Raw genomic sequence first — 22,785 nt, 5'->3', positions numbered from 1 at the left:
CCTCAAGTGCGCTCAGACTTTCAAGCACTCAATAGGAAACAACATAACTGTATCCCTGCAGGTGCATTTATAAGTAATGTAGAGTGTATATCCTATACCTGTATTTTGCATCTTGTGTTTGAGTTCTTTTTAGGATTGTAATTCTCTAAAGCTTGATAGCATGAATCCTAAAGTAGAGCCCTTACAACTGAATTTTACTACAACAAAACTTGAATACCTAACACAGTCTTGCTAATAGAATTTTTATTATTTAACTGCTTACATGGGAACAAGGAAGGTATAGTAAAATAATCTTCAGGTTTTAGGTTTTGGGCATGTTTTTTAAGGGGGAGGGGTTAGCTTGAATCTTATGCTTCTCTAGAGTTAATCTATTAAAGATTCATGAAGGAATATTGACTTCATTAAATGACAAATATATCTGATCTCATTGGCTGATGAATAATATTTTGACCTTTTCTTTCTTTGAAATTGCCTTACTAGCTTGAATGTTGTGGATTTGACCTGTGAGGGCCACACACTGGTGGGGCAATGGTGTTCTTCAGCAAGAAGCAGCGGAGACAAGTTTCAGTGAACATGTCTGCTTTGTTAATGACCACGTACACCTTTTAAAGGACAGGCAGAAGGGGCATAACTAATTCAGGGCAACACTAATTCTGTAGGTTAGAACAGATATTGGCGCTGCTATGCTTCTCCAATCTGCTTGAAGTTAATGTAGCTAGGTTGGCTTTCCAGGTGGTTCCTAATGGACCTGGGCCACACCCAGGAGCTGTTTTCCTGATTGGCAATTACAGGGCCCTTTCACAGAGAGTGAGGGTGGGGAAAAGTGCCTCCCGCCACTTGCCAGCAATCAGGTTGTGGGCTCCTTCCCAGAAGGCATAGCATGCCATGCCCTCTCAACCTCCTGCATGGGCAGGGCAGGCAGACTCCCCGCCAGGTACAGGATCATTCACAGAATCTGGCAGTTATTTTACAAAGGATATTTTTCACATTACACAGTCTTATTAAGAAGGGTTTAAATGTTCTATTGTATGAAAAAGATGACTGTTAACTTTATTACTTCATGGAACACAATGACAGAACCTATGGCTGACAGATTTAGAAATGGCCTAACAGTGACCTAACAAATAAAAAGATACAGGTTTTAAAAAATTGTGTTACATTTAGCCACCACTTGACTCCCAACGATCATTTTACTTTGAATAGAGAAAGGAAAGTGATATTTTTGATTATATACCATTTATCAGGTGTTATTTAGTCTGTACAATCTGGTTTTATCACAAAAGAAATAGACTCATGGTGATTTTAGTATTTTACTCCAGGTCACATTAGCAAATTGGTGCTCTTAAGAAGACCTGCTAAGTTTTCTCTAGTGCTAATAATAAAAAGTCTAGTTAAAAATTGGCAGTTTATTTAAAATTTGAATTATTATAGAAATAACTATGATATGATATGTAGAGTACAAGTGCTCTGAAAAATGTGTAATTTGCTTTTCTCATTTTGTTTCCTGTGAAATACAGTCCTCCTTATGTGCATCAGAGAATTAAAGCATTGAACAATTTGATCTTACTTCATATATTAGCCAGCTGGCATGTTTTCCTAGCAAAACATTTTCTGATTTGACCACAGACTCTCTCAATCAGTTGTTACTGGTTTGAATAATAGAATATGCTGTCATGGTGGGCACCTGATCATGAAAACTGATATCTGGAGTGCATTTTTATTTGGATTTAAAATGTTTTTACAATCCCAGTATAAACAGTGTTAATCTAGTCAAAACCATTTCTCACAAGATCAAGAGCCTGCATGGTTTAACTAGTTGAAGTCAACAGGGATAGAATAAATTGTACAATTACATTAGGTAAAATCTTAATTTATTTTAGACATGAAGGATGTTATACTAAAAACAGTTTTAGGAATTTTTGAGATAAAACTATATAGTTTGAAACTCTTAAATAACTAGATTTGTTTAATTTAAATACCATTTGGAAATTTTCTGGTGTGCAACCTGTGGGGTTAGAAAGTAAAATGTGTACAGCTTTTTGATGAAGTGCTGGGAAATTACAAATCTGTCTTATATTTGGGTTAACAATCCAAAATTGAGAGTTACTGATATTTTTTGATTGTTTGTTGAATTAATTTCATGAAATATTAATTTTTATTAGCCACTACTCTAATAACAATAAGGATAATTTTCTTAGTTGTCTCCCTTTGATGAATAATAAGCTAATTGTTTAAAGGCAGGTTGAATACCTTGTCATAAGTCTGTGTAGTAATTGATTAACAAATGTGATTATTATAAAATCTATGAAGATGTAGACTTAAAATGTAATCAGATAGAATACCTGAAGGTTCTTGTCTAGAATGCATGTCAATGGCAAAATGAAGACAATGGTATAGGCTGTAAACAGGAAGATGTTTACTGGGTTTAACAAGCCAGGAGTAAGGTGGTTTAGTGACTAAAACCAGGCTCCTCAAATAAATAGCCAGGACTTAAAAGATTTATAGGGCTGATTTTTGTTTGTTTTTACTTTTTTTAATTTATTTTTTAAGGAATATAAATTTCATTAGTACAATTTTAGGAATATAGTTACTCTTCCCACCATATCAGCCCTCCCACCCACATTCTCACCTCTCCTCCTCCCTCTCCCCTTGCCATTCCCATTCTCCATTAAGATTCATTTTCAATTAACTTTGTACACACAAGAACACCTCTATACTAAGTAAAGATTTCAACAGTTTGCACACACATACACACATATACAATCAGTTTGAGAACTGAGAACTGGTTAACTCTCAAACTCATTGAGGACAGATGTACTGCATGGGGAGTTATGTTGTTAATTTAACAATTAACACTCTTATGTATGATGTCAGTGACCACCCCAGGCTCTTGAAATGAGCTACCTGGGCTATGGAAGCCTTTTGAGTCTGCAAACTCCATCAGTATTTGGACAAGACCATAAGCAAAGTGAAAGTTCTCTCCTCCCTTTAGAGAAGAGTACATCCTTCTTTGATGGCCATTTCTTTCCAATGGAGTCTCACTCACAGAGATCCATCATGTGGAACACTTTTTGCCACAGTGTCTTGGCTTTCCATTCCTGAACTGCTCGCATGGGCTTTTCAGCCAGACCAGGAAGCCTTAAGGGCCGATATTGAGGTCAGAGTATTATTTAAAGCGATTGTCATTCTATGAATCTGTTGTGTGGACTGCTTCCATGTTGGACATTCTCTCGTTTTTAATTTTATCTATTATTATTACCAGGCACTCGATGCTATTTATATGATCTCTTTAACACTTGATCCTATCTACATGTTCATCTTAACACTTAATGTGATCACTTTAATAATTTAGATGGCATTTTTACCAATTTTAATGGGATTTGGAGTACCATGACAAGTTTTTAAACTGTACCCTTAGAAGTAAGTCTGTTGAAATTTATATAGAACTATACAGCTTTACAGTTACAAACTTCCTCCTCCCTCTCTTATTCCCACTCTTATTTTTTATTGATCTAGTTTCAATTGACTTTATACACATTTGATTAACTATGTTAAGAGTTCAACAAATAGTGAAGAGAAAAAATGAAAAAAAAAAAAACGCAAAGAAAATGAAACTGTTCCTCGACGATCAAGACAAGGGAAGTTCAAGCCATCCCTTCTTGAAGTGTCAATTTCATTTCTACAGATTTCATTTTAGGTGCTCTATTAGTTCTCATGGATCAGGGAGAAGAGATGATATTTGTCCCGTTGGTACTGAATTATTTCACTAAGTATGATATTTTCCAGATTCACCCATTTGCAAATATTTTCTCCCATTCTGTTGGTTGCCTCTTCACTTTCCTGTTTCTTTTGCCATACAGAAACTTCTCTATTTGAAATAATTCCATTTGTTAATTTTGGCTTTGACTGTACCTCTGGAGTCTTTTCCAAGAACTCTTTTCCTGTGCCAATATTTTGCAGTGTTTCCCCAATGTTCTTTAACAATTTGATGGTGTTAGGTTATAGATTTAGATCTTTAATCCGTGTTGAGTGGATTTTTGTGTAAGGTATAAGGTAGGGGTCTTGCTTCATACTTCTGCAAGTGGAAATCCAGATTGCCCAGCACCATTTGTTGAAGAGACTGTCCTTGCTCCAGGGTTTGGTTTTACCTCCTTGGTCAAATATAAGTTGGCTGTAGATGTTTGGATTGATTTCTAGTGTTTCTATTCTGTTCCATTTATCCATCCATCCATTTTTGTACCAGGCTGTTTTGTTTATAATTGCCTTGTAGTGTATCTTGAAATCTGGTGTTATGATGCCTCCGGCTTTTTATTATTATTATTATTGTTGTTGTTGTACAGGATTGCTTTAGTTATTCAAGGTCTCCTGTGGCTCCATATGAATTTCAACATCATTTTTTCTAGAGCTGAGAAAAATGTCTTTAATATTTTGATTGGTATCACATTGAATCTGTAATTGTTTTTGGAAGAATGGTTATTTTGATATTGATTCTTCCAATCCACTAACATGGAAGATTTTACTTTCTTTAATGTTTTGAAATGTTTTCTTCCTTTAATGTTTTGAAATTCTCTTCATAGAGATCTTTGACATCTTGGTAAATTTATTCCAATGTATTTGATTGTTTTAGTTGTAGCTATTATGAATGTGATTGATCTTAGAGTTTTTTGTCAGCGGCATTATCTGTGTATACAAAAGCTATTGATTTTGGTGTATTGATGTTATATCCTGCTACTTTACCTGTCTCTTCCATGAGTTCTAATAGTCTCTTAGTGGAGCCTTTAGGATTCCCTATATATAGAATCATATCATCTGCCAATAGGGATAGTTTGACTTCCTCCTTCTCAATTTATATCCATTTTATTTCTTTTTCTTGTTTAATGGCTTTGGCTAAAACTTCCAGAACTGTATTGAATAGCAATGGTGAGAGTGGGCATCCCTGTCTGGTACCAGATCTCAGTGTCAGTGCTTTCGGCTTTTCCCCATTCAGTGTGATACTGGCCATGGGTTTGTTTGATTGTGTTGAGGAATCTTCCTTCTAAACCCAATTTGCTTAAAGTTTTTTTTATCATGAATGGGTATTGTATTTTGTCAAATGCTTTCTCTGCATCTATTGAGATAATCATATGGTTTTTATTTTTCAATTCGTTAATGTGGGGTATCACATTAATTGATTTGTGAATGTTGAACGATCCCTGCATACCAGGGATAAATCCCACTTGGTCCTGGTCAGTCATCTTTTGATGTGTTGTTGGATTCGATTGTCCAGAATTTTGTTGTGGATTTTTGCATGTATGTTCTTCAGAGAAATTTGTCTGTAGTTCTGTTTCTCTTTGGTGTCTTTTTCAGGTTTAAGAATTAAGGTGCTGCTGGCTTCATAGAAAGACTTTGGGATGATTCCCTCCCCTTTAGTTGTTTTGAATACATTGAGGGAAAATGGAGTTAGTTCTTTAAATGCCTGGTAAAATTCACAGTGAAGCCATCCGGTCCTGGGCCTTTCTTTGTTGGGAGGGTCTTTACTACTGATTTAATTTCTATCTTGCTTATGGGTCTGTTTAGATTTTCTGTGTGTTCATGGTTCAATTTAGGTAGGTTGTATGTGTCCAGGAATCTATCCACTTCTTCTGGGTTTCCCAGTTTGCTGGCATACAGATCTTTGTAGTAATTTCTGATGATTTTTTTGTTTCTGTGGTGTCTGCTGTTACATTTCCTTTATCATCTCTATTTTTATTGATTTGGGACTTCTCTCTCCTTCTTTTGGTTAGTTAAGCCAATGGTATTTCAATTTTGTTTTTTCTAAAAACCAGGTCTTCATTTTGTTGATCTTTTGTATTTCTTTTTTGGTTTCAATTTTGTTGATTTCTTCTCTAATTTTAATTCTTTCTTTTTTCTTTCCTTTCTTTCTTTCTTTTTTTTTTTTTTATTTACTAGTTTTGAGTTTGATTTGCTGTTGTCTTTCTAGATCCTTTTTGGTGCACAGATAGTTCATTTATATGGTGCCTTCCCAGGTTCTTGATGTAGGGAACAGTTGCTATAAACTTTCCTCTTAACACTGCTTTTGCCATATCCTATCAGCTTTGATATGTTGTATTGCCCTCTTCATTTGTGTCCAGAAATTTTTTGATTTCTCTTTTGATTTTTCCTGTGACCCACTGTTCATTCAGATACATGTTCATTCTCCCTGTGTTTGCAAATGATTTTGAGATTCTTGAGTTGTTGATTTCCAGCCTCATTGCATTGTAGTCTGAGAAGTTACATGGTATGATTTTGATTATTTTGAATCTTCTGAGACTCACTTCCTGGCCTAACATATGGTCAATCCTAGAGAAAATTCCATGCACTGGAGAGAAAAATGTGTAATCTCTGGCTGTAAGGTGGAGGTCTCTGTAGATATCTGCTAGGTCTATTTGCCTATCGTATTTATTTGCTGATTTTCTTTCTTGTTGATCTGTCCATTGCTGAAAGTGGGGTATTGAAGTCCCCCATTAGTATTGTATTTGAGAGGTAGGGTTACAGACAGTGAGAGGGAGAGACAGAGAGAAAGGTCTTCCCTCCACTGGTTCACTTCCCAGATGGCCGCAATGGCCGGTGCTGTGACGATCCAAAGCCAGGAGCCAGGTTCCTCTTCCCAGTCTCCACTCGGGTGCAGGGGCCCAAGGACTTGGGCCATCCTCCACTGCCTTCCCGGGCCACAGCAGAGAGCTGGACTGGAAGAGGTGCAACCGGGACAGAATCCGGCACCCCGACTGGGACTAGAACCCAGGTTGCCAGCGCCACAGGCAGAGGATTAGCCTAGTGAGCCACAGCTCCGGCCAACTCTTTCCTTCTTAACCTTTCTTAACAAGCACACATTTCTATACTTGTGATGTTTTCCATCTGCCAGTTTTCTTGACTTACATTTTGAAATAACCTGTTAAAATCTCCAAATTAAAATAGCATTTTTAAATAAGATAACATTGAATTTTTTTTTTAGAGGTAGAGTTAGAGAGACAGACAGAGAGAAAGGTCCTCCTTCCATTGGTTTACCCCCCAGATGGCCACTACGGCTGGCATGCTGCGCCGATCCGATGCCAGGAGGCGGGCACTTTCTCCTGGCCTCCCATATGGGTGCAGGGCCCAAGGACTTGGGACATCCTCCACTGCCTTCCCGGGCCACAGCAGAGAGCTGGACTGAAAGAGGAGCAACCGGAACTAGAACCCGGGGTGCACGGCACCGTAGGCGGAGGATTAGCCTAGTGAGCCACATATTGAATTTCAACCCTAGTTACTTTCAAGTGGCAGTAGTAATAAACTCAGTGAGCCAGCTGGTTTGGTGGGACTACGAAATTGAGTTTGTAGGAACTGAGGAGTCCTGGCAGGTCAGCTCCACATTCTGTTACAAGGGGGATCAAAGACTTAATTATCCTGTCTGGCTTGCTCATGATAGAACAAAAAGCCATCAGAAGGGTGGGATAGGTGACTTGTTTACAGTAAACTGTGAGTTCAAAAGGATGGAATCATTACTCCCTTGCTACACTCATGATAAGATTGGAACATCATGCTGAGTGATTTAAGCCAGTCCCAAAGAGACAAATATCATTTGTTTTCCCTGATGGGTGACAACTGAGCACCAAAGGGGAAACCTGTTAAGTGAAATGGACACTATAAGAAACAAAGACCTGATCAGCTGTTGTCCTGACTCTAGATGTACAATGTAATACTTTATCCTTTTTAGTATCTGTTGTTGTTGTTGTTCTAATACTAGTGGTTGAACTCTGTAATTAAAACACAATTATTCTTAGGTGTTTAAATTTTAACTGAAAAGTGATCCCTGTTAAATTTAAGAGTGGAAAAAGAGAGGGAGGAGATGTACAATTTGGGACATGCTCAGCTGGACTTGCCCCAAATGGTGGAGTTAGAAATGTGCCAGGGGATTCTAACACAATCCCTCAAGGTGGCATGTACCAATGCCATCTCACTAGTCCAAGTGATCAATTTCAGCTCACAATTGATGGCTCTGATAGGTCTAAGAGTCAAAGGGATCACACAAACAAGACTATGTCTGCTAATACTAACTGATAGAATCAAAAAGGGAGAGAAGGATCCAACATGGGAAGCAGGATACACAGCAGACTCATAGAATGGCAGATGTCCTAAACAACACTCTGGCCTCAGAATCAGCCCTTAAGGCATTCGGATCTGGCTCAAGAGCCCATGAGAGTATTGTAGGCATGGAAAGCCAAGATACCATGGAAAAAAAGAAGACCTAAATGAAAGATCTCTGCGAGTGAGATCCCAGTGGAAAGAACGGGGCCATCAAAGAAGGAGGTACCTTTCTCTGAAGGGAGGAGAGAACTTCCACTTTGACTATGACCCTGTCGGAATAAGATCAAAGTCAGCGAACTCTAAAGGCTTCCATAGCCCTGACAACTCATGACTAGAGCCTAGGGAGATTACTGACGCCATGAACAGGAGTGTCAATTTGTTAAGTCAGCAACAGGAGTCACTGTGTACTTACACCCCATGTGGGATCTGTCCTTAATGTGTTGTCTAATGTGCAGTGATGCTATAACTAGTACTGAAACAGTATTTTTACACTTTGTGTTTCTGTGTGGGTGCAAACTGATGAAATCTTTACTAATTATATACTGAATTGATCTTCTGTATATAAAGATAATTGGAAATGAAAAAAAAAACAACCTGGTGTTAAATTGGAAATGGCATAGAAAATTAATTAACTTTAAAAAAAATTATGTAGGATCTCTGTCTTTAATGTGCTGTACACTGTTATTTAATGCTATAACTAGTACTCCAACGGTAGTTTTTTCACTTTGTGTTGCTATATGGGGCAAACTGTTGAAATCTTTACCTAATATATACTAAGCTGATCTTCTGTATATAAAGAGAATTGAAAATGAATCTTGATGTGAATGGAAGGGGAGAGGGAGCGGGAAAGGGGAGGGTTGCGGGCGGGAGGGAAGTTATGGGAGGGGGGAAGCCATTGTAACCCATAAGCTGTACTTTGGAAATTTGTATTCATTAAATAAAAGTTTAATAAATGAAAAAAAAAAAGATTGGAAAAGGAGAGAGAGGGGCAAAGACTGCTTGGAAGATGAGGGTGAAGGCATAGAGAGGAGCAGTTCCCAAACTTGCCTTTGCTTATCTGGGAAGAGGATGTCAAAGAGGTTCATATTTAAGGCTGAGGTAGTAGACCTAGGACAGGGGATGGTTCTGAGATAAGGATGAGTAGGAGCATGGGAGGGGGAGATATAGCCAGCAAGAGAGTGAGAGCTGGAGTTTTGGCTTTTTAGCAAGAGCTCTGGAAGTTAACAGAGTTTGAGCCAGAGAACACCAGCAGAGATAGAAGGCTGAGACATAGGAAATCTTCTTCTACTCTTCTGAACACTCATAGAAGTGGTAGAGATCCCAATAATGTTGGGGTTAAACTTGCTATTTTGACAGATTGTCAAGGTAGGAGATAACTGAGAGGAGGATTAGACAGAATGCAGGATGAAGAAGCTCCCATGCGACTGGTAGTCGGACTGGAGGATATCGGGCATCCCCGAGATCACGGCCATCTGACTAGAGGATATGGGAACAGAGGGTGGGTTTGTCACCCAAACCTACTGTCACCTGGACATAGAGGTTGTGGTGCCCAGCACCAGGACTTTGAGACAAGAGTAGAACCACAATCCATTGCAGCAGTCACTGTGAGAATTTCCCATTCCACATCTTGCCTCAGCATTGGGAGGGCCGGTGTGTGGATGGAGATTGCAGAGCGTTCAGTGGCGAAGAAGGAGGCTCTGGGGTGAGTTTTGTGGTTGGCAGAAATCCAGGATCCCAACACATGTCAGGTAGAGCAATGTCGATGGGAGAGCCTGGATCCGAGTCACAGCACCAATGAAAGGAAAGGCCACCGCAAAACACACCAAACACCAGAGTAGGGGAAAGGGCTTATTGGGGGAAACCCGACAGACCAGAGGGAAGGGGCGAAGAAGGAAAAAGAGAGAAGGAGAGCGTAAGAGACAGAACGAGAGAGAAAGATCAAAAGACAGAGTTCAGGAGACAGAAAGAAAAAGAAGAGCGCGGGTTTTTGATGTTTAGGATGACTCCTTGTACAAGCCTGCTTGGTGGGGTGGAAATCACTGTGAAATGTTGTGATCTTCCTTCCTGGGTGGGGGTGTTGTGAGGTGGCCCCTGCAGTTGATGGGTATGTGCATGGGAGGCGAATGCAGCAGCCCCCTGCTTATGCTTGAAAATGGAAACAATCAGTATGGCTTCTTCCCACCAGCTGAAGGTCTGACTGGGGGATGGGGGAAGAGTAGATGGACCGATGTGTGCCCAACCTCTCTACTTGTTCCCCTATAATTTCTCTTTCTTTCCCCTTGGAGCTTCAAGTGCAGTTCACCAAGCTCTTCTGTCCGCCACTATCTGCAACTCTGGACTGGCGACCTCTCAGCTGGTATGCTGGGTGGGGTGGCGCCAATCTCTTTCTTCAGTGTCTCCGCTACTCCTTCGCTAGGCCTCCACTGTGCCTCCGCCACTTCCCCTTCCTCTTTGCTCCCTCAGTGTGGACCTGTCCAGTCTCTGTTGGACTCCTGGGCTTCTCTGGGCGAACTTCTTGCAACTCCATGGCCGGCTTGTATCCCCTCTGCTTATTAACTATTTTGCCCTGTGCAACTCGGAATATCTTGTTGCTATACTGCCTTCTTGTCCCACTCCTTCACATTATCTTCATGAAGGGGAATCAGGCTTTCTACATCTGTGGATTTGAGGACTTGATTGTTGTTTGTGCATAGTATCTTTATGTGCACAGTATCTTTTTTTTTTTATTTAGTAAATATAAATTTCCAAAGTAAAGTTTATGGATTACAATGGCTTCCCCCTCATAATTTCCCTCCCACTCACACCCCTCCCATCTCCCGCTCCCTCTCCCATTCCATTCACATCAAGATTCATTTTCAATTATCTTTATATACAGAAGATTGATTCGGTATATACTAAGTAAAGATTTCATCAGTTTGCACCGACACAGGAACACAAAGTGTAAAATACTGTTTGAGTACTAGTTATAGCATTACTTCACATTGGACAACACATTAAGGACAGATCCCACATGAGAAGTAAGTACACAGTGACTCCTGTTGCTGACTTAACAATTTGACACTCTTGTTTATGGCATCAGTAATCTCCCTAGGCTCTAGTCATGATTTGCCAAGGCTATGGAAGCCTTTAGGGTTCGCCGACTTTGATCTTATTCCGATAGGGTCATAGTCAAAGTGGAAGTTCTCTCCTCCCTTCAGAGAAAGGTACCTCCTTCTTTGATGTCCCCATTCTTTCCACTGGGATCTCACTCGCAGAGATCTTTTATTTAGGTCCTTTTTTTTTTTTTTTTCCAGAGTGTCTTGGCTTTCCATGCCTACAATACTCTCATGGGCTCTTGAGCCAGATCCGAATGCCTTAAGGGCTGATTCTGAGGTCAGAGTGTGCACAGTATCTTTATGCTGTACAGATGGATCAGAACTTCCAGTTTCTTGACAAGAAATTTAGCCAATGAACTGTGCCTCCATGCAGCCAATTATATCTCTGTGTCAATGTGTAGAAGCACTTGATTATTCTCAAGTAGAGTTGAGTCAGGGTTGAGTTACTACCCTAAAGTGTCAGAGCTGTTAAAAAAGAATCACATATATAGAAAATGGTATATTATTTGAATGTGTTTGATTGCTTTCTATAATTATGTTTCACAAAACTGTATGTGGGTACTTAAACATTTTTACCCATGGTGCATTGGAGAAGAGTAATTAGAGTTTTTTTCTTTTTTTTTCTGAATTAGGGTTGGCTGTTCTTGGAAGGCACCATCATTAGTATTTGGGATATTAATGTGGAAGAAGAATGCAATCAATAAAAAAACCTTCAACATGTCCCCTGAGAGAATTTATTATTTGGATATTGAATAAGAGACTTTAAAGAAAGCTTTACAGTTAGATAAAATATTGACATGAACATGTTGGTAACATTAGTGAGTCTCTAAGCAACTATATGTCACTGTAGCCAGATATTACCTCTGGGAAAAATAGCTAGTCAAAAAAAGAGAAAGAACAGTTTATCTGATTAGTAACAATTGACAACTTATAGAAAGAAATCTGACCATGGCTTTTTAGCATTTGTTTGTTGTTACAGTTTAAGATGTCCATGAACAAGCATGAAACAATTATTTTCTGGCCCAAGGTTTTAAGCACTGAACTTTCATTCTCGTGATAACAGTAATGAAATGAAGCATAATTTAAAAAATTTGGTTTCTGTGACAATATTTTAAGACTACCACTTAGAATAGTGTGGTATGTGAGAATTCACTGTTGCATTGACAATTTAAAATTTGAGATTAAAAATATGATCAATAGTTAAAAGAACTAAAATTATTTAAATAATATAGCTCACTGCTCACCCATCCCTTTACTTTGGTTAGAAGAAATTTAGAGGGGCTGGCATTGAGTTGAAGTGGGTAAAGCAGCATTGGTTCAAGACTTGGCTGCTCTGCTTGCAATCCAGCTCCGTGCTAATGGCCTGGAGAAATGACCATCCTCCTGAGAGGATGCCCAAAGTGTTGGTCCCCTGCCACCCACGTGGAAGACCAGAAGAAGCTCCTGGCTTGTCTTTGGCCTGGCCCAAGTGCTGGCTGTTGTGATAATCTGGGGAGTGAACCAGCGGATGGAAGGTCTCTCTCTGTCTCTCCCTCTTTCTCTGTAACTCTTTCAAATAAATAAATATTTTTAAAGAGATCTAGAGTAGTTCAGGGAATAAGACAATGACTATATTTGCCAATTTTGTCATGTACAAGCTTGCCATAATTTTTCATTCATATTTTTTAGAATCATCAAAACTTTAGGCTTTATTATAACAAAATTCAATTTGTATTTCCTGCCTTGATTATAAGTTAATGAATATTCTGATACCCAACTTTATTTTTATGTTATGTTTTTCAGCACAGTGGAGAATTTACAGTCTCTCTCAGTGATGTTTTATTGACCTGGAAGTACTTACTACATGAGAAACTGAACTTACCAGTTGAAAATATGGAAGTGGTTGACCATTATGAGAAAATTAGGAAGAGTTATGATGACTTCTTGAAAAATAGTAATATGTTAGATCTGATTGATGTTTATCAAAAATGTAGAGTTTTAACTTCTAATTGTGAAAATGACAAGATATCACCTGTAAGTATTCTTCAAACAATTATATTTTAATTCAATCAGATTTACTTTAATTTTAAACTATAGTATCATCAGTTATAGTAATTTGATAATGTTTTTGCTTTGAGGATTATGCCAACATGGAAACTTTGGCAACCTGAAAAGTAGATATTACATGAGAGAATATTTAGTGATACTTTTCTTTTTAGAATTTTTGTTATTGTTATTTGGTTATATAAAAAGGCAAAGAAATCAATCTCAAATAATTTTTTTTTAAAAATTATATCAAGTATTGCTTTACGGTTTATTTCTTTGTTTAATGTGGACCTGATATTTATATATATTGTAGAAATGATTCAAATTACTTTATGGATTAATATTACTTTATTTAATCAGAGTATCATGCATTTCCTGAGAAAAGAAAATAAATCATACACTATCCAAGAGTTAACAAACTATTCCTTTTTTGCACAGCACTGAATGGAATAGTATTCCTTGCAACTTAGTTTTGTCATTATTAGAATTTATAAACTGTTTTAGAGGAGCCAGTACTGTTGCGTAGAAGGCTATGCCTCCACTTGCAGTGTTGGCATTCCATATGGGCGCTGGTTCAAGTCCTAGCTGCTCCACTTCTGATCCAGCTCTCTACTAATGCACCTGGGAAAGCAACAGAAGATGGCCCAAGTGCTTGGGCCCCTGCACACATGTGGGAGACCTAGAAGAAGCTCCTAGCTCCTGTCTTTGGCTTGGCCCAATTCCAGCTGTTGCAGCCTTTTAGGGAGTGAAGAAATAGTAGGAAGATCTCTTTCTCTCTCTCTCTCTCTCTCCTTCTCTCTGTATCTCTGCCTTTCAGAAAAATAAGTCTTAAAAAAAACTTTTAGAATATATTTGGACATATTTAGTTTTATAAAAATGTTGAAAAATTTTTCTTACCATTTACTGAGTACCAATAAAATAGTAAATAGTGGTAATAACTGAATAATGTAGCTGGAATTAGAAGACATTCATTGTATTTTATAAAATATTCAAAAATTTTATAAATTATATTTCCACAGGATCCTTGGGGATAATGTTTTAGCTGAATATATTAGAAGCTTCTACTACGGGAGTGGCTTAGAGAAAAATAGAAGTGTATTTCTATAAAAGAAATACAGGGATGCAAAAGCAAGACTGAGAAAATGACTCCATAGTTCTCAGACAGCCAAGCTTTTCCTATCATTCTGGGTTTCCATGTTAGTTCCTGGCCCCTGCCCTCAAGACCATACTGTGGTCCAAAATATCTACTGAAGCTGCAGACTTAACATCATTGTTCCTTGCAGCAAGAAGTAGTAAGGAAGAGCAGTACTCTCTTCTTAGGAAGGCATAGTTCATTTGCTTCTGTCTCATTGCCCAAGGCTTAGTTACATGGCTGTGGCAGGCTAAGGAAGGGTGTGGAATATAGTCTTTATTCTGGGTAGTAACATGCTAGGATAAACAAAAAGGCTCTATTGCTAAGGACAATGGGAAGAGTGGATAGTGGTAGGGAATGTATAGGAGGATTAATTGAGCTATCATAGAAATCTTTGCTTTGTTATAACTTCTTCAAAAACATATGCACACATACACATGCAGATTCTCACATATACATTCACGCTATGGTAAGGACATTTGTGAATGAAGATGGAGTTTTGTTTTTATTCTTCCATTTGCTTGCTTATAGAGAGGATTTTTGATTACTTTTTAAAATTTTTAATTTTTAAAATTTATTTGAAAAGCAGAATTAGAGACAGAGACAGACATCTTTCATCTACTGGTTTACTCACCAAATACCTGTAACACCTAGGGCTGGACCAGGCCAAAGCCAGGAGCTTCCAATGAGTCTCCCATGTTGATGCAGGGGTCCAAGGACTTGGGCCATCTTCTGCTGCTTTCCCAGGCACATTAGTAGGGAGCTGGATTGGGAAGTTGATCAGCTGGGACTTGAACTTGTGCCCATATGGGATGCCAAGTGTTGTAGGTAATGACTTTACCTGCTATACCACAGCGCTGGCTCCTGATAACTTTTTACGTGATTTGGGGAGGCTAATCATGTGTAGTTATTGGATTGTCGGAACAACACAGACGATCTTTTGATAAACGTGTATTATAGTCTACCTGAGGTCTCTGGACACACTGTTTTCATTGTACCTTGTGCCTCCATCTAAGTTCTCTAATAAATCTCCTCATTTGAGTGAAGCAACTTACAATATGAGTAATTCAAAAAGTTTTTGGAAACTGGAATTTTGTCTTGGTATAAAATATTTCTGAAATCCATGCATACTTACTTGAATACAGGTACACATTTGTTGTTGTCCATGTGGGGGATTGTCTCCAAATATAAACATGTCTCCTTTGCAGAATACCAGGAATGTAATTGGAGCTGAAGATGGTAGTACCTGAAGTAGAATATTTTTTTGCATTTAAACTCTGAAATCCTAACAGTTTAGTTTCTGATGCTTGTTTCTTCTAGGGAAATTTCCATCGAGGAGAAAGTGGACAGGAAAATAGATCCTTAGATTGATTTTTCAAAATCTAACCCTAATTTGTATCTGGTGTCTTAAATAAAAATATATATAAATATATATATTTTTCCAAAGAGTTCTGAATTTCATAATCCTTCATTTTTAAAAATTTATTATATATTTGAAAAGTAGAGTTACAGTGATTGGGACAGACAGAAAGGTCTTCCATTTGCTGGTTCACTCCCCAGTGGCCACAACAGCCAGAGCAGGGCCAATCTGGAGCAAGGAGCTTCCTCCCGGTCACCCATACGGGTGCAGAGGTCCATGCACTTGGGCCGTCCTCTACTGCTTTTCCCAGGCCATAGCAGAGAGCTGGATAAGAAGAGCAGCGGGGTCTAGAACCGGCACCCATCTAGGATGCCTGTGCCACAGGTGGAGGATTAGCCTACTGTGCCACAGGCCAGCCCTATGATCTACATTTTTATTACTGATACAGTTTCTTATTTGTTGTGGTTTAAATAAAGCAAGTATTATGAGAAATTAAGATAAAGCTAAGATAGGGCAATTCTGGGAACATGGTAAATTGAACATCGCTTCTCTCCTCTTTATTCCCTACCTTATAATTTGTTTCCTGAGGAACAGGAATTACAAGGCCTGTATGACATCTTGGAGCATAAGGTCTGGATTCTAACTGGAATTTAGAGAGATTTGGTACAGCCTTATATTTTCAGGAACTGAGCACCTACGTGAAAGCCTCAGAGACCCAGGCTGACAAGCAGAAAAGATAGGTCCTGGGAAAGGCCTAACCTCAAAGAACTTTGGACCCTCTGGGGAAGGTAGAGAGACCCTCTGTGAGTGTGCCAGGATCCCCTAACCCTCAAACCAAGAAGAAGCTGAATGGATGGACTTCTTCCCATTAGTAAGGATTGGGAGAACACAAAGGAACTTTTTTGAGGCTTCCTTGCTTCAGCCATGACTGGCAGCCCATTTGTCCACTGCTGCTCCCTAGGCGAAGAGACCATTCATCCTTCCATTACTTGTAGAACTGCCCTCATTTAAGATATCTTGCTAGTCAGAGCTGAGCCCAGAGAACCACTGAAGCAGAACAAACCAACTGAGGATTCCCAGCAACCAGGGGATAAGTCAGCTGACAACACACATGCCCAGCAAAATGGAGCTGTTAGAAAGGAAAGGCAGTGCCCTGAAAGGATGAAAACACAACGTACTTAAGGACGTTTCAAGGATAGCACGTAAGCGCAGGAGTTCCCAGATTGTACAAACAAGAAGACAGAGCTGTGAGGTCCAATGGCATTCCGCGGGTAACTCAGGCACCAGGTTCAAGGGCGCGTGCGTGCCTACTGCAACGGCGGCGGGCGGCTGCCCCGGCAGGGGACAGGATGGAGCCGGAGGGGCAGCCCCTGGGTTTGAACTTGTCTGAGCAGGAGAGCCCTTCTTTCCTAAGAAGAAGGCCACCCTTGAGAAAGCTCATCAAACACAGCACCCCCGAGGAAGCGGAATTCAGCTGGAGCTTGCGGCTCCCCGGAGATGCCTTGGACCTCAGTGAAGAGGGTCCTGCAGGTGGGTCCCCAGTGCCTGGACACTCTTTCCCGGGCCTCCGCACCTGCCTGGCAGGGGTCAGCTGGACCACCACCTTCAGAAGGAGGAGGCTTTCAACCATCTGGGCTTCCAGCGGCTCCAGTGGGCACTCACGGCCCGACGAGCCCCTCTCCGCTCCTGGGGATGATCTGCCCATAGCGTCCTTGTTGGCGCAGCAGCAGCAGCGGCAGCAGGGCGAATCCCTCCACACAAGCTGCTGGCCACGAATCTCAGGATTGCCAGGAATTTCCAACACATCCCAGAGGAAGAGACGAAACCTGAAGAAGCTGGCGGCCGTGATGGAGCGAGTCAGGCAATGGGAACGGCACCTGCTTCAGAACATCGAAGAGGCCACCCAGCACCAGCTCACCGTCCAAATCAGGGAGACCCACAAGTCCCAGGAGCTTCAGGTTAACGCAGACAATCAGCATCAGGCCTCCCAAGTCTAGTCCACGCAGAAACACCAATTTTCCTGAAAACACTGTCTCTAAACACAGGACCAGATTTGACTCTTGTAAATGATTGATTCCACTTTGAGAATATTTTTTTCTTTTTAAAAACGAGTACTTACTTTCCAGCCCTGTCTTTTTCTCTGTGGCTTTTCTGCCCGGCCCAGGTGTGTGGGCCGGAAAGGCTGTCTGTTCTCCAGGATGTAAATCAAAGCCTATTGCTAGATTGGAATCAAAAAGAGCTACTCCTAAATGCCATCTCAGACGGAATGGGAAAATAGGACATAATAAATTCTAAGGGCATGAAAGGTCTAGGGTGTCCTATTTTTAAGAGACAGGTGAAAAGTTTGACTCTAAAGTTGCAGGTTCCAGAGAAGTATTCCAGATCAAGGATGCTGTTCACCCTGGAAGCACCTGCCTTTCATTGGAGGTGCCAACAAAAGGGAGCTGTGAAATTCCTTACAAGAGGCCTACAAGCAGGCTGGGAGCTTCGGTTAAGTTTCATCTGCCGATATTCTTTACAAGGGAACTTCAGAAAGTTCATGGAAAATGGGATTAAAAGATTACTTCGGTGCAAAAGAAATAAAGATTTATACAAATGCTGTTTGTTGTTCAAGTTAGAAAACATGAAAGCATGAAGTAACAGAAAATGTTCTTATGTAACTGCCTAACAAATAGAACTTGCAGCACTGGGGACCCTTTTTTCTGCTAAGAGCCATTTACATATTTATAATATCATTCACTGGCCATAGAAAATTGTCAGCTTGGTATAGGTTTATTGAATTTTGAGCCCTATCTGTGGTTGACTTGGCAGAGCCAGAACAAATGATTTCAAGGGCCTTATATGACAAACTGGCTGGATGTTCCCCATTCCTTTCAATTTTTATTACAGAAAAATCAACTTTTCATGAGAACTAAAAATTAAAAAAAGTTCCCAACACAGTGGGACAGTGGCACATTGGATAAATTCAGAGCCAAATTAGTATCCTGAAAATCACTCAATAAACCTTTTTTAAAAAGAGATTTATTTATTTGAAAGGCGGAGTTAGAGAAGGAGACAGACATTAATTCAATGGAAAAATATAGTATATTCTCCAAATTAATGAGGATAAAGACAGAATTGTAATTTATCAAGTCAGTAAAGATATAAATTTGTAAAATTAATAGTGTATCATAGCAAATATGAGAATTTTTATGCTTACCTCAGAAGTCTGCTTTTATTATCTAGAGACTTGGTGTTCATCTTTTTCGGTTTTAGGACCTGCCTATACGCTGAGAAATTATTTTCAGTAACAAGTACATTTTGATTATGTAGGCTATGTTAATATTATATTGAAAATTAAAATTGAGAAGTGTTTATCAGTCTATTTTAAAAGTTGATACTAACCTTATTGCCTGTTAACTTCAATAACTTGACGAATAGCTTTCAACTTCAAAAAATTTAAAAAATTATTAGGATAGTGTCATTATTTTACATTTTTACAAATATCTTCAGTGTAGAAAATAGCTGAATTCTCATGACTGCTTCTGTTTGAAGTATTTTGATTCAAGTATATCAAGAAAATTTGGCTTCATGTTGAGAAATAGTTGGAAAAGGGAAGATCTTGGAACAGATTTTAGGGACCGCAGAAATCCTTGTGCCATATTTTTAAGAGCCACTTACCTATAACAATGCACTTTGCAAATGTTCATGAAAACAATTTTTAACCAGAAAGTACTAGTGTCCTTTTACTGGGCAACATTGTGTTTGTAGAACAATACATTTTTGCTTCCAATATCTTTTATGAAAACGTTGAGCCACAAGACTACCTATAACAGTGAAAATTTTTTCAGTGACCTTGAATTTTGCGAAAGTTGAACAATTGTGAATATTATAAAAACCAAAGTCCTGGGTTGTTTTATGTGTGATCATGACCTCATATCTGTAGAATTATGGTAAACCCTCTTACTTTTTAAGAAGTATATATCGATGAGTTACTCCCTTTAAGTATTTGCAGTATGTTGGAGGAAGAGTAATTTATGATTTCACTGGACTTTGTTAATTCTGTTTGTATTCCCCTTCTAGGTTTTTTTTTTTTTTTTTATTGTTTTTTGACAGGCAGAATGGACAGTGAGAGAGAGACAGAGAGAAAGGTCTTCCTTTTGCCGTTGGTTCACCCTCCAATGGCCGCCGCGGTAGCGTGCTGCGGCCGGCGCACCGCGCTGATCTGATGGCAGGAACCAGGTGCTTCTCCTGGTCTCCCATGGGGTGCAGGGCCCAAGGACTTGGGCCATCCTCCACTGAACTCCCTAGCCACAGCAGAGAGCTGGCCTGGAAGAGGGACAACCGGGACAGGATCGGTACCCCGACCGGGACTAGAACCTGGTGTGCCGGCGCCGCAAGGCAGAGGATTAGCCTAGTGAGCCGCGGCGCCGGCCCCCCTTCTAGTTTTACGATCAGAAATGGGCCGTGTATGTGTGCGTGTCCTATATAATCTTAGACTCTAAAGAATAGAATAAATGGAGATGTTGAGAATGGCAGGGTGAAGGCAAATGTCTTTATAAACTTTTTTTTTCCCATGGAAACTGCTATTTTGTTTGAAATACTGTGCTGCTTGGGCCCTTAGATTTACTTGTATACATTGCAAAATAATGTTTTGTGGGCTATATGTAGAGTTAGTGTTTTTGCTAACACTTCTTCCCTACTTTATACATTTTATCTACAATTTATTTTTTAAAGACATTTATTTTAATTAGATTATGAGTAATAAAAAAGGATTGACAGAACTTTTTCTTGACTCACCATGGGGGCTTTTGTAAGATTTTTCTTTGTTTTTAATTTTTCTTCTTCCATAAACAATGGAAGGCTCAGACTAAATTTCCAGGATCATCTTTTAATTCTAAACTTGTAAAACTGAGTACAGGTGTCATTGGAAAAGGATTGAGACCTTGTATTTTTGAAGGTTAGTACAATATATGATACCAACAAATGCCAGGTGATACTGTTTACCAGAACATCAATGACATGAAATACAGCTAGATGTGTCTTTTTCTTTTTATAGTTGGCATAGCATTTTATTAGAAATACTCTCTATTTCCCATAGAGTCAATTACGGGATTTTCTGTCTGGCAGACAGTATACGGTAGATGATGAAATTGACCTTTGTTTACCAACGTCACCAATGAGTGAGCACCAACAGGATACTGAAAAGGTACTGATAAATTGTGAGTAACTCAAAGCAGAATATGATCCCTTTTGGTCACTGTGCATTTGATGATATAATTGAGTTACTAATGTTTTGTTCTTTTTAAAAATGTATTTTACTAGTTTTTTGTTTAACTAAAACATTATTTCCAAAGAGTGATAACATTGACAGCTCGTGAGAACATGATAATTATCAGGGTTTTCATGGTTTGAGGCTAAGGTAACAGAAGGCATGAAAGTAGGTATCATTCAAACAAAGTAGTTGAAGCACCAGGTTGACAGAGTTTTTGAATCTTTCTAGTTGGTGTATTTTATATTTACTGTTTTAGATGGTTGATTCTTAGGAGAATATATTCAATTAAAAAATTTGATCTCTGCTAATAGGATTGGTTGTGCAAACACAACTCAGAAAAGCAGTGCCACATAATGGTTTGTTTGATCTAAGATAATTTGCCTTCAGCTGAACACTGTGTTAGGTCTCTAAATTTATATAGTGCCCCTGATTCCCTGCCCCGTGCCATCCCAACTGTGGAAATTGTTTATGAAAGTTTCTATGGTTAGTAAAATCACCATGGACAAAATGAGATTGTAAAATTATTAGGAAAAGCAATAACATAGAATTCAACATATTTAAATATCTTATATAGAAAAGGCCTAGAATATATTTGCTTTCAAAGCCAGGTGCTCCAATAACTTAATGCATTGCATGAATTACCTTCACTTTTCAGGAAGCATTGCGGGGATAGATTCTCCTCTCAGGCAGTACATTTATTTTTTCTTTTTAAGAAAACTTTTATTTAATAAATACAAATTTTTAAAGTACAACATTTGGATATAGCAGTTCCTCCCACCCCCATAACCTCCCTCCCATCCCATCTCCTACTCTCTCTCCCATCCCATTCTTCATTAACATTCATTTTTATTTTTTATTTTTTTTTTTTTATTTTTTTATTTTTTTGACAGGCAGAGTGGACAGTGAGAGAGAGAGACAGAGAGAAAGGTCTTCCTTTTGCCGTTGGTTCACCCTCCAATGGCCGCCGCGGTAGCGCGCTGCGGCCGGCGCACCGCGCTGTTCCGATGGCAGGAGCCAGGTGCTTCTCCTGGTCTCCCATGGGGTGCAGGACCCAAGGACTTGGGCCATCCTCCACTGAACTCCCTAGCCACAGCAGAGAGCTGGCCTGGAAGAGGGGCAACCGGGACAGGATCGGTGCCCCGACCGGGACTAGAACCCGGTGTGCCGGCGCCGCAAGGCGGAGGATTAGCCTGTTGAGCCACGGCGCCGGCTAACATTCATTTTTAATTATCTATATACAGAAGATCAACTTAGTATACACTAAGTAAAGATTTCATCAGTTTGCACCCACATAGACACACAAAGTATAAAGTACTGTTTGAATACTAGTTTTACCATTAATTCTCATAGTACAACACATTAAGGACAGAGATCCTACATGGGGAGTAAGTGCACAGTGACTCCTGTTATTCATTTAACAGTTGACACTCTTATTTATGACGTCAGTAATCACCTGAGGCTCTTGTCATGAGCTGCCAAGGCTATGGAAGCCTCTTGAGTTCACAAACTCCGATCAGGCAGCACTTTTAAAAAATATATTTTGGCCGGCGCCACGGCTCACTAGGCTAATCCTCCGCCTTGCGGCGCTGGCATACCGGGTTCTAGTCCCGGTCGGGGTACTGATCCTGTCCCGGTTGCCCCTCTTCCAGGCCAGCTCTCTGCTGTGGCCAGGGAGTGCAGTGGAGGATGGTCCAAGTCCTTGGGCCCTGCACCCCATGGGAGACCAGGATAAGCACCTGGTTCCTGCCCATCGGATCAGCGCGGTGCACCGGCCGCAGCACGCTACCACAGCGGCCATTGGAGGGTGAACCAACGGCAAAAGGAAGACCTTTCTCTC

General features: G+C 39.7%; 2 protein-coding genes across 5 annotated transcripts in view; both read left to right on the top strand.

Moving 5' to 3' along the window:
* Positions 1-22,785, top strand: part of PARPBP (PARP1 binding protein) — a 114,714-nt gene that overhangs the window by 42,818 nt on the left and 49,111 nt on the right. For all 4 annotated transcript variants that reach the window (XM_062203026.1, XM_062203027.1, XM_062203028.1 and 1 more), the window contains exons 3-4: positions 12,960-13,190; positions 20,775-20,882. In XM_062203026.1, coding sequence (XP_062059010.1) covers positions 12,960-13,190; positions 20,775-20,882 — 339 coding nt within the window. The remainder of the gene's footprint in view (positions 1-12,959; positions 13,191-20,774; positions 20,883-22,785) is intronic.
* Positions 17,044-17,780, top strand: LOC133768456 (coiled-coil domain-containing protein 201-like). Its single transcript, XM_062203030.1, has one exon. It carries the CDS (start codon positions 17,044-17,046, stop codon positions 17,689-17,691), a length of 648 nt encoding a protein of 215 aa, XP_062059014.1. The 3' UTR covers positions 17,692-17,780.

This window comes from Lepus europaeus, chromosome 10 (assembly GCF_033115175.1).
Source record: "Lepus europaeus isolate LE1 chromosome 10, mLepTim1.pri, whole genome shotgun sequence".
NCBI lineage: Eukaryota > Metazoa > Chordata > Mammalia > Lagomorpha > Leporidae > Lepus > Lepus europaeus.
Note: the sequence above shows the minus strand (reverse complement) of the source record. Positions and strands in the feature narration are given on the sequence as shown.

Bases quoted from the DNA above. Each gene is read 5' to 3' on its own strand.
- LOC133768456 (XM_062203030.1), top strand. From the start codon at position 17,044: ATGGAGCCGGAGGGGCAGCCCCTGGGTTTGAACTTGTCTGAGCAGGAG.